The sequence below is a fragment of the Mytilus trossulus genome, chromosome 1 (assembly GCF_036588685.1).
Source record: "Mytilus trossulus isolate FHL-02 chromosome 1, PNRI_Mtr1.1.1.hap1, whole genome shotgun sequence".
Classification (NCBI taxonomy): Eukaryota; Metazoa; Mollusca; class Bivalvia; order Mytilida; family Mytilidae; genus Mytilus; species Mytilus trossulus.
The window spans coordinates 8,698,850-8,711,537 of record NC_086373.1 but is presented as its reverse complement, the minus strand read 5'-3'; the positions used below and the strand labels follow the sequence as shown (position 1 = coordinate 8,711,537).

The 12,688-nt window shown below is 30.9% G+C and overlaps 1 protein-coding gene across 1 annotated transcript; it reads left to right on the top strand.

Moving 5' to 3' along the window:
* Positions 1 to 63: 63 nt before the first annotated feature.
* Positions 64 to 6,215, top strand: LOC134714504 (uncharacterized). Its single transcript, XM_063575805.1, has 2 exons — positions 64 to 152; positions 2,234 to 6,215. Exon 2 carries the CDS (start codon positions 2,235 to 2,237, stop codon positions 3,372 to 3,374), a length of 1,140 nt encoding a protein of 379 aa, XP_063431875.1. The 5' UTR covers positions 64 to 152; position 2,234; the 3' UTR covers positions 3,375 to 6,215.
* The last annotated feature ends 6,473 nt before the right edge of the window (positions 6,216 to 12,688 follow it).

The following is a 12,688-nucleotide window of genomic DNA, read 5'->3' as shown; positions in this document are numbered from 1 at the left end:
ACGAGTCCGAGTGCGTAATGGTACGACTTAGTAAGGAACCGAGCCGACCCGGAATTTCCCGACAAAATTTATCATAACGAGGTCGATGGCGCCAAGTTGGAAGTGAAATGAACTGCTGTCAAATGAAATAATAACGATAAAACATTATTAAGGTATATTTACGACTAGTTGTTTGGTAAAAATATTATAGAAATCTGTTTGTCAAGATACATTTAGTGCGCACGATCACAGTATAAGTATATAGACACGCGAGAGTCCAAGCAAATAAGTGTTTTTCTTTTTGTTTACATTTTAATTTTTACAAGGTTTATATCCATATGTGGTATATATTTTTCAGCCTTATATGCAGTCTTAACTTATTCCAAATAACGTAGAAATATCATTCTATATGATGAATAAAAAATAAAACAAGTCAGTCTGTCAATATGTCAGTAATCCTGGTAATTTACACAAATACACCACAATACAAACACTCCTTTTTTTTTGGGGGGGGGGAGGGGGGTTTGATCCCGGAAACTTCTTACTATCGTGTCAGATTCCCATATCCCACTTACACTATTAACACAAGCAAATCTCATTTTTTCGTTATTTCCCGTGTTCTGCTAGACCTCATTTCCTGTTTTCATGGCACAATAATTTGACTTTCACGTGTCACTCTTACTTAAATGATAAAGGCCCAATGAGACCCACCTTTGGCTTTGAACATGTTGAAAATATTTTCATTTGCAAGTTTTGATTTTTTTTTATAAAACTATACCATAGGCGGATCCATAGTCCAGTCAATCTAGCATAATTTGACCCTAACCTGAAAGTAATTGCAACAGAAGATTTTTAAGTTTTAATCTTAAGTATTATACCCCAAATATACACAGAAAAAAGTCTCTTAAAATCTAACTTGAGGAAGACTAAAAAATCACCATTTAAAATTCCTATGAAGATTTGTATTGAAAAGGGTGCTAACTCTTGCAAAAAGGGCAGAAAAATCAATAAAAATTTATACAAAATTATAACTTTACCGCTTCTTTTCATCAGTATGTATTGATTCTTGCTTTTTAGCAATCTTTAGAGTATAACAAACAACTCTAAAGGTGTTTTCATATCTTTTATCAAGCTATAATCTAGATTTTGTAATTCATTAGTTGACCATTTATTGGGTTTTTCAACATGTCAAGGTAAAGAATCTCAAATTTAATCAAAATAATTAAGCATGTAAAAATGTATTTTTCTTTTTGTGATTTAAAGTTTCTTAAGTTAAGTAAGTAGCTGAAAAAATATAATATACATGTACAGAAATAAACCATACCAAATGTTCACATTATATTGTCAAAATGGTCACAAAGCTTCAAAGTTGCAATTTCTTGAAGGAAAAAAAACATGAAAAATATAAAACTACCCAAAACACTTCGGCTTGGTACATTTCATGAGCAGAAGATTATATAATTTAGTCCAATACAAACTTTTAACCCCATCAAAGTATCATACTTTACATAAATTTCAAGAAAAACAACCAAAAACTGACCAAAAAAGACTAAGTTTTACAAGAGTTATCTCCCTTTTCAATGTTAGTTTTTATAGGAAATTAAATATGCTGATTTTGAGTTTTGCTGAAGTTAGATTTCATGGGACTTTTTTCTGTGTATAGAAAGGGCATACTGCTATAGATAAGAACTAAAACCTTTTCTGTTGCAATTATTTTGAGGTTAAATCTTAGTTTGACTGGATTACCAGGGGGATAATAGAAAATTATGATGCATTCAAGGAAAAATATTATTTTATATTATTATTATATATAGTTTGTACATGTATTTCACTTAAGAAATTGCCGTTTGCAGTCAAAAATCTCTACAGTTGTATTTAAACTAAGTATATCTAACTGGCTATTTTCCATGCAATCAACAAAAAGGTCACTTGTAAGGCTATGCATATTACCGAAAAAAATTTAACAGATGAATGGGAAATGGTTTTGTGCAGGAGAAAAATATGCAATTAACCAATTATGCTACATGTATTAAGAAGTATGCAATTAAGTGGAATCGACTGTAAAAACATTTAAACTCATAATACAAGTTTATAAAAAAGTAAATAAACTGACAACGCCATGGTTTAAAAAAATAGACCAACAGACAGACAAACAACAGTACACAAAAAAACAAATGTAAACTGTTAAACTTTGATAAAATTTTAATACATGAAATGTGTTTTTAATCATTTGTTACATGTGTATTATTTACAGAATGTTTGTGAATATATCCAACAGTGTTAGAAGTTCAACACCTTCAGCAGAGAGATCAATATCAAAGACCAGAATCTGTAACGATACCTTAGACAGTGGTATTTTCTCTCCCTTAGCTAACAAAATGAATAAAGATCCAACTCTGTTATCTACTGGAATGTTACAGATTAGTCCATTAAAAATGCCGTTATCTCCAGCAAAAATTAAAAATGAGTCGATTATGTCAGAAATGACTGACATCAGTATTTCAGAAGAATGGGAAAAGGACTTTTTTTCTAATTTTGAAGAAAATTTATTTAACATGGATATTGATGATCGCATGTTGTCTGACATTTTGAAGTCTCCAAAGGGAAAGGCTGCCATGAATGAAATGATACGCTCACCAAAAGGAAAAGCATTTGTTAATAAAATGATGAAGTCACCAAAAGGAAAATTGATGAAACGACAGTTTGATAATGAACTTCCAGGTTTAAGCAATGAAAGCCCAAGCAGTTTTGATGCAAAACAACTGTCCACTACACCTATGAAACCAGAGTTAAAAGGAATGCTGAAAATGTCAAATTCAAAGCGTAGATTAACAATGACAGACCCAAATATACAGGGAAACATGGACACTGATGCAGAAATAGATCTTTACATACAACAAAATATCTTGGGAAAGGTTAAAACTGAAAATCATCTATTACAGCGTAGGCAAAGGACTGAATTTGTTCCAATTCAACCCAAAGAGAACCAGGAACCAGTTGTTTGGCCATCACAAGAAAGATTAAAATTTGCCAGGGCACAGTTCCAAAAAACCCTGCAGATGGCAGTACAGAAAGTTTCACAAGACCCTAATAAAAAAAAAGTGAAATTTCAAGAGCCAGCAAAATATAGATTGGATAAGTATCCAGAAATCAAACAAGCACTTGCAAGACCACCAACTGCAGGTCAAGCAAAACGTCAGTTTCCTAAGATTAAACCATTGACTATTGAACCTAAAGATCTGTTAGTGCCCTTCATGGAAAGTTCTGAGAACACATCATGGTACACATATGATGATAGTGACGATGATGATGAAGAGTGGACAGAAGATTTACCATTCTCTTCACAGAAAAGGAGTAAAAACTCTAGATTACAAAACAAGCGACGGAAATATTGATAAGAGAATTCAATTGACTTAACATATTTAAATATATTTGTTGTTATCGTAAACATGAAACAAATATTTATCTCCACCCAGGTCGAGACAATTTATTTTTCTTTATACTTGCACATTCATCTTTATGTCACAGTTTAGCTTGATTAGCCTAATAATTGAAGCTTCACTGTTGCTTGTTATCATTTCTATCATATTTTGTCTGTTCTAAAAATATGTCATCATATTAAAATAAATGTTCTTTTTCATTTCAATAGAACAAAAGATTGTAAAAGTTGATGGTTTAATATTTCCAATCCTTTGATTTAGTACAACTTTATATTATACACTAAACTTAACCAGGGTTCAAAGATATTGGCATGACTCATAAGGGAACATCACATGTATATATATATATGTCACAAATAACCAGCAGATTTTTTTTAATTTTTTTTATATCAATCAGATAGTCAAATAATATGTTGAAATTTTTTAACGAGTTTTTCTTAAGAGTCTGAGTTGTTTTAGGACTGCAATGTCCAAAAGATAACACTAACCATATTTTTCATACATGTACTTGTTATCTCCAATAAACTGTACAAAGAGGACAAAACGTATGTACATGTATTGTGTAACCAGCTTTCAGTAAATATTGTTTGATATAGTACCATTTGTGTTCCTGAAATATATGTACATTGTACTGTACATGTACATTTACAATGTAGATTGCACATCATATACAAAATATATATCCCACTGTTGTTAATGTTTGAAATTGTATTTATTTATAGTAGATTAGTTTATACTTAAATATAGATTATATGTGTACTATAATATATATTTCTTTTTGCTGTAATGTCACTTTAGTTCAATTTACCAATTAACAATCTTCTGAAATTTGAATTCTTTAATTTTCAACTGAATTTATTTAGGCATAAGGCCACACCAATTTAATTTCTTGTTCTACGGATTTTTGGACTCCAAAAATTGGGGCGAGCGAGCGATTTGAAAATTTTAATAAAAAATATTTAATTTGCAAATTTTTGAGGCGAAGCTTAAAAAGTAAAGGCGAGCGATTATAATTTTTTTTTGTAAACATAAAATAGTAGGTTTTGACTATATTAAAACTTGATTTATCACTTGTACCTTGACATTTCTTTAATTTATGAAGTATTTTTCCCTGTTCAACAAGAAATAATTGAATAATTAAATCTGATCTATGTATGTGTGACTGACAATGAGACAATTCTCCATCCAAGTCTTAATCAGGTTCAAAACAACCCCTTAATGTTATGAATATCCCTTTTATGAGGGGTCAAAATAAGTTATAATATATTTTTTTTGTAAAAACACTTAAAGTACAAAAGGGCTTATATTTTCCCAAAGAACTATAATATTTGGTATTAAATGTTCAAAATATGTCCAAGAATTTTGTAATATTCCTGGACTTTAACCATGTTAACACATTTACTTTAACAGTTTAATATTCAAAATAAGTGGACCCATCCCTACTTTAGAAAAGTTGTTTAAAATATAATGTATTTCTCCTCTTTTTGAGTAAAAAATTCTAAGTTGTCAAAGGTTTTGTATATTAGCACTGTACAAATCCTTAGTATTTCTATTTTCTTTTCTTCAATAGTAAACATGGTAAAATGACCCCTTCAAGGCCCTTGTCTGAGGGAGGGTTGGTCCCAACCTGATAATAACAAACATAGGTCAAAGTACGGCCTTTTACACAGAGCTTTCAACAAGACCAACCAGCAAGCTATAAGGGACCACAACTTAGTATTGTACACAATTCGAACAGGAAAACCAACGATCTAAAGTTATATTTCCAATCGGGAAAATACCAATGAACAACATCAACAAACGATAACTGCTGAACGACAGGTCCGTGAATCAACAATGACAGGTGCACAAACCTGCAGCGGGTATGACCGTCCGTAACCATACATTATAATTGCAGTTGAAGGCAAATCCGTCAGAAGTTCTTTGTACTTTATTTTAACAACGAACATTTATTTATAGGGAATATAAGTTAGGGGGAAAGAAACCAACGATTTGTTCTGTACTGGTATTTCTATTTATATCGGAGCACTCCCGCTTGGAATAAATTGGTTTCATGCTGAAACAAATATTCTCGCAGATATTTACAGTGTTGTGGGGTGCTGATAGGTTTAAAATCCTTATATAAAGGCTAGACTGTGATTTTAAAAAACAAATGTTGAGATCTTTATATAATATTTACAAAAAAAACGGTGCGGGAAATGGACATGATTTCATTTCCGGATGCGGGAAGCGGGAATATAATAAAAATGAAAAAAAAATCTTTTGAAAAAAATAGGTGCGGGCGGGTCCATCGAACAAGGAATCAAATTGGTGTGGCCTAACATACATGTATATAATTTTTTTTAGGTCACCTTGTTTTCTTTTGGGATTAACATAGATTATAATATTAATATTAAACCAGAATAAAATAAATGCTTGTTTACGGTTACCGACTGACCCTATTTTTAGCACCGACCTTAAGCCATTTTATTTCCGTTGTAAAGTGAAAAATAAACTGAACTCTTGTTAAAAGTGAAGATAGTGTTGCCTGATACAACCCAATGTTCATAATCATGAATATGATAGCTGTTTTAAGGAAATTCATGACTCGGTGATGAAATATATTTTTTGCTGCCCTTTTTTCCAATCAATAACAAAGGGAAATAATCCAATCATTACAAATACGGGTAAATTTGGCCCATGGACAACTCATACCACGGCAAGACAGCCTGCACAACTCAAAATCATGGCACAAAAAAATTAAATGAAAAAAAATTAAAAAAAATGGAAATACTGACCTACCTACCCTATTTATATTGATGATGTAACCTTAAACAGACATATGTTTTTGGGGGGCCTTAACAAAGATGATAATATTTATTTCTGTATATGAATATACAATGGGCCTGGGCACTATATGAAGCTTTTTGTTGAGTTGGCACAGAACAAAATTTAAAATGATTTCAAGCAGCAGATATTCTACAATATTAAACTATATGTATCTGTGTATAGGCACCCTTTATAGCTTGTTGTTCGGTGTGAGCCAAGGCTCCATGTTGAAGGCCGTACTTTAACCTACAATGGTTTACTTTTTAAATTGTTATTTGGATGGAGAGTTGTCTCATTGGCACTTACACCACATCTTCCTATATCTATAGAAAGCATTAGAGAACACTCTGTAATCCATATAAAGAAAATCTGATAATCCATATAAAGAAAATCTGATAATCCATTTTTTGGTTGTATTATATTGTGTAAGTGTTTTTTTGTGTGTGTGTATGTGTGTGTGTGACAGAAATGATAGCTGTTCTATGTTTACCAGCAAATAGGATGAGTACTTAGTTAGTTCAAACTTATGAATGTCAGCTCAGATATTATGAGAATGAGTCAAGCATATTTCAAATATATATATGTGATATGTAAGTCTTAATTAAAAAGAAAAAGATAGATACTAACAAAGGGAGATAAAAAAAATTAAATGCATTCTTCCTTGGTTTAAACATCCATAAGAAAAATAAATGATGTTTGTACATTAGGAAATTGATAGCTAACAGACATGCATGTATTATATCAAACTAATTTTTCACAAATCTATGACAGCATACTGTTCCGCTATATTTCATGAAAAAAAAGTCCTGATATTGATAAAATTAACTGCATGTAACTATTTATTAAAAAAAAATGTTTAAATAGCACCCTTGCTAAATATTTATTGTACTAGACATTTAAGAGTTTCATGTAGCATTGTAATACTTTATTGTTGTCATTTTTTCATTAATAAATACTGACATGATTAAACTAAGAGAACTATTAAGAAACAACATTATTTTATGTCAAATGTTTTCCATCTGTATCAAATTTATTACATGTACTGTCCTTATTTGTGCAGAAATAAGTTGTCATTACATAAGCTTATTAAAAGCTTCTTTATTTCTTTTTTTTCAATATAAACAATTGTTTGTGAGTTTTCATCACTTTCAATTACTTGCATGAATATATGATTTGATGTTTTAAATTTCACTATTAGGGCTAGTATTTAAATTTTATCAAAATTCTCTTGACCTACTGATGGCTTTGTTCAAGATTGGTTTCTGTTTAACCAGAGAAGAGAATGAATAATGTGCAATTAATTGATTGTAATTTTTTATCTGTGTAGAAATTAATGTGATATAGATGTGATAATTTTTCTAAGTACAAAAAAAAATATAAATTGAATACATTCACTTGTGTAATCAGTAAAAGAAACATTGAGACTAAAATAATTTTGTTGTTATTTTTTATTTGTATATGTAACTGATGTTGAACAAATATTTATTCCTTGAGGAATACCCCAGGAATGAATCTTTGATTAACATTTTCACATCTCTGTTACTATATGTAATACATTGTAGGTCTACTATATTTGGTGTATGGAATGATTGTAAGGTGTATATGTACAACTGTCTGGTGTCATCTGACCTTGATCTCATTTTTATGGTTCAGTGAGTAAAATGAAGTTTTGTTGTTTGTGTTTTGGTCTTATTTTTCTTATACTTTATGCAATAGGTTAACTTTATTAGTATATGGAAATATTGTACATGGCATCTAGTGGGTTTTATTTGACCTTGACCTCCATTCAATGGTTTATTGCTTAGTGTTAGATTTTTATGTTTTGATCTGTTTTTCTCAAGACTATTGGCAATAAGTCAACTATTTGTGGTCTATCGAATGATTGTGGGGTGAATAAATATATAAGAAGATGTGGTATGAGTGAAAACTCTCCATTCAAGTCATAATTTATAGGTCAAAGTATGGCCTTCAACACAAATTGTTGTCTCACACTGAACAGCAAGCTATACTTGTCCCTAAAATGATTAATATATATTTTTCTCATTTCATGGTTAAGTTTGTTTCTTATATCTATACTATAAGCATTATGTCAACTACATTTAATGCATGGATTGATTGGTGTAAGGTGTACTTGTCTGTCTGGCATGGTTCATCTGACCTTAACCTCATTTTCATGGTTCATTGGATAATGTTAAGTTTTCCTGGTTAAGCTTGTATCTAAGAAACTTAAACCAATAAGTCAACTAAATTCTTGGTGTTTCAAATAAAATTCTGAGACAAGTGCCTGCGTAGTGTACATGTCTGAAATTTATCTTAATACCTTGACCTCATTGATCTTTAAAATTCTTGATACTTATTAAATCTATCTTTCAACATTGAAAAAAGTCTGTAAAGCATGCAAAAATTTCATCCTGCATTTGCCATTGATCTCATTTACATGGTTCAGTGACTACATGGAGGAAAAAAAGTATTTTTTTGTTATATTAACTTCTCTCTTATGAGTACATTGTAAAAGGATATCTTTATTTATTATGTGCATACCTTGCAGGTTACTGATGTCTGACAAGTTTCATTTGACCTTGATCTCATTTCATGGATCAGTGAACAAATTTAGTTTTTGTCGAGCCTGCAACTTTTGTTGCAGAAAGCTCGACATAGGGATAGAGATCCGGCGGTGGTGGCGTTATCCAACTTCTTAAAAGCTTTATATTTAAGCAGGTAGAAGACCTGGATGTTTCATACTTTGTATATACAATGTAGATGCCTCATGATACAAACTTTCCGTCAGTCACATGTCCAATGTCCTTGACCTCATTTTCATGGTTCAGTGACTACTTGAAAAAAAGTTTAAGAATTTTTGTAATGTTAAATTCTCTCTTATTATAAGTAATTTGATAACTATATTTGGTATGTGCGTACCTTGCAAGGTCCTCATGCCCGTCTGACAGTTTTCACTTGACCTCGACCCCATTTCATGATTTAGTGAACAAGGTTAAGTTTTGGTGGTCAATAGATATAGGAAGATGAGGTGTGAGTGCCAATGAGACAACTCTCCATCCAAATAACAATTTAAAAAGTAAACCATTATAGGTTTAAGTACGGCCTTTAACACAGAGCCTTGGCTCACACCGAACAACAAGCTATAAAGGGCCCCAAAAATACTAGTGTAAAACCATTCAAACGGGAAAATGAACGGTCTAATCTTTATAAACAAAAAGAGAAACACGTATATATTACATAAACAAACGACAACTACTGTACATCAGATTCCTGACTTAGGACAGGTGCAAACATTTGCAGCGGGATTAAAGGTTTTAATGGATCCAAACCTTCTCCCTTTTTCTGAAACAATAGCATTACATAACAACATAGAAAAACACACGATAAAATATCAATTGGCAGACTTAACTCAATCAAAAAACATATGATTACACAATGAACGAATAAATTTGATCTGAGATATCTGAATACAAATGAAGTCCATATCTCAGATACTATAAGCAATAGGTCTAGTATTTTTGGAGTATGGAAGGACTGTAAGGTGTACATGTCTAGCTGGCAGGTTTCATCTGACCTTGACCTCATTTTCATGGTTCAGTGGTCAAAGTAAAGTTTTTGAGTTTTGGTCTATTTTTCTAATACTTTATGCATTAGGTCAACTATATTTGGTGTATGGAAATATTTTATTATCTATATGTCTGTTACACAGGTTTTACTTGACCTTGACCTCATTTTCACGGTCTATTGCTAAGTGTTTGTGTTTTGGTCTGTTTTTCTTAATTTATAAGCAATAGGTCAACTATATTTGTTGTATTGAAAATTGTTTGCTGTACATGTCTGCCTGGCATGGTTCATCTGACCTTGACTTCATTTTTATGGTTCATTGATCAATGTTGAGTTAATGTGACAGTTGTAATAAGGCTTTATATTTAGGTCTATCAATATAATATCAATGATTAGTAAAGAAGGCAACATTTCAGTGTGTGCACTCTTGTCTTGGTAAGGTCCATATCACATGTCATGTACTATTATAAATTTTAAGTAGGTCTACTTTGTTAGATGTAAAGTGAATATGTCTATATAATCTGTCTTATTTGATTTATCTGACAAAGACATTCATTTATATTGTTTTATATTTGAGGTTTGGTTAATTGCTCAAATATTTTAAGTAATAGTTCAATTATATTTGAACAATTCTAAGGTGTACATGTTGGTCTTGAAGTATTCATCAGACCTTGACCTCATTATCATGGACTGTTGTACAATTATAAGTTATTTGATACTATAAGCAATAGATTGAGTATATTTAGAATGATTGAAGAGTATATATGACTCAGTGATGACTACCATGTGATATCAATATACGTCCAGAATTTATTTTTGGGGTCTTATAAAAAAAGACCCATGTTTGATCTGAAAATGGGATGTTGATAATTCAATTGATTTGTTGGTCCTAAACAGCATTAAATATGTGACACTAAATATTGACCAAACAATCAATCAAGTTTTTGTATTTACATCTGTTAAGACAAGACAAGGTGTACCGCTTACTCATACATTCAACAGAAAGTCTTTGAACACATAGAAACAATGGAAGACACTAACAAATTTTAAGTGCCATGGGTGTCAAATACTTTTTTTAAAAGTTAAATATTAGTAGAAAACTAGAGGCTCTCAAGAGCCTGTGTTGCTTACCTGTTACTGTATTTACTGATGTCGGCCATCTTGGTTGATAGGCGGGGTCATTAGACTCTTTTTTTTAAATAGATACCCAAGTAATGATTGTGGTCAAGTTTGGTTAAATTTGGCCCTTAGTTTTAGAAAAAGGTTTTTGAGTTACAAAAATGATGAAAAGTTGTTTGATATTGACTATAAAGGGCAATAACTCCTTAAAGGGTCCTCTAACAATTTTGATCATGTTGACTTATTTGTAGATCTTACTTTGCTGAACAGTATAGCTGGGTACAGTTTATCTCTATCTATAATAGTATTCAAGATAATAACCAAAAACTGCAAAATTTCCTTAAAATAACCAATTTAGGGGCAGCAACCCAACAACAGGTTGTCTGATTCGTCTGAAAATTTCAGTGCATATAAATTTTGACCTGATCAACAAATTTACCCAATGTCAGATTTGCTCTAAATGCTTTGGTTTCAAAGATATAAGCCAAAATATACATTTTACCCCTGTGTTCTATTTTTTGCCATGGTGGCAAATCTTGGTTGGATGGCCAGGTCATCGGACACATTTTATAAACTAGATACCCCAAGGATGATTGTGGCCAAGTTTGGTTAAATTTGGCCCAGTTGTTTCAGAGGAGAAGATTTTTGTAAAAGTTTAGGGACGCAGGACGACAGACGCCAATTTATGAGAGAAGCTCACTTGACCTTTAAGGTCAGGTGAGCTAAAAATGAAAGATCCATGTTCTTATATTTGAGATACAATCATTGAAAAAGAAAATGATTCCCTCTACATTTTCTTACAGTAAGCATTGACACCTTTTTCTTTTCAAAAATTGTGAAAAAATAACAAGGATTTAACAAGATTTTTAATCAAAGTGATGGATATCACTCATGGAAAGATTAGAACAGTAGGTATGGTGGGGGGGAATGAACATTTATAAAACACTATTGCTGAAAATTGCATTTACAGCAGGTCTTTAAAATGAAATTTGCTTTTCAAGTATGAGGATAAATGAGCTCAAATTAAATAATATGGGTCTCTAAATTTGCACAATTCTATTTAAACTGCAGTTTATATCAATCAATTATGTTGCCGGTTCTGAACATGTTTCAAAAATACATAAAAATGCAAAAATTCTTCTAGTAAATGTTACCAAATATCCTTGTAAGACGTACATTTAGACCAACAGCTAAAAGCTTTAAAGTGCCAACAAAAATAATCTAAAAATGTTGTTTTGGGGCATTTTGTAAGTTGAAACAGAGGTTATATGGCATTGAAAATAAAAAGTTTTAGAGTGCCTTTTGATCAACTTTTAATGTATTTTTCAACACAGGGCATTTTCAATTTTATTTTTCAACGTAAACTAATTAAAAAACTAATTTTATTGAAATGTGGATTCTTTCTTGATTGCAAAAATATATATACTTCTAATAAAAATTCAAATGACTAAAATATACATAATGATTGATGGGAAATAAACTTATAAACAATGGTTAGTTATAATTAAAAGTTTACAAATTTTAAAACTGTTTCAAGCCAATTCATGATAAAAAGTGAACTAATCTAAATTGTTGATTAATTACAAATGATTATTGGAAATTTATCAAGTAAATTATAGGCTATACTTGAATACCTTTTATATATTCATATTTATATTCATATTTCATTTTTTTAAGATCTTGTTTTAAATCCATTAATCATTTATCTTTCAGATATAATTTACAGAATTACTTTATGTAATGTAGATCAAAAGTAATTGGCAATAAATAAATCTATC

Coding starts and splice junctions, on each gene's coding strand:
- LOC134714504 (XM_063575805.1), top strand. CDS start 2,235: ATGTTTGTGAATATATCCAACAGTGTTAGAAGTTCAACACCTTCAGCA.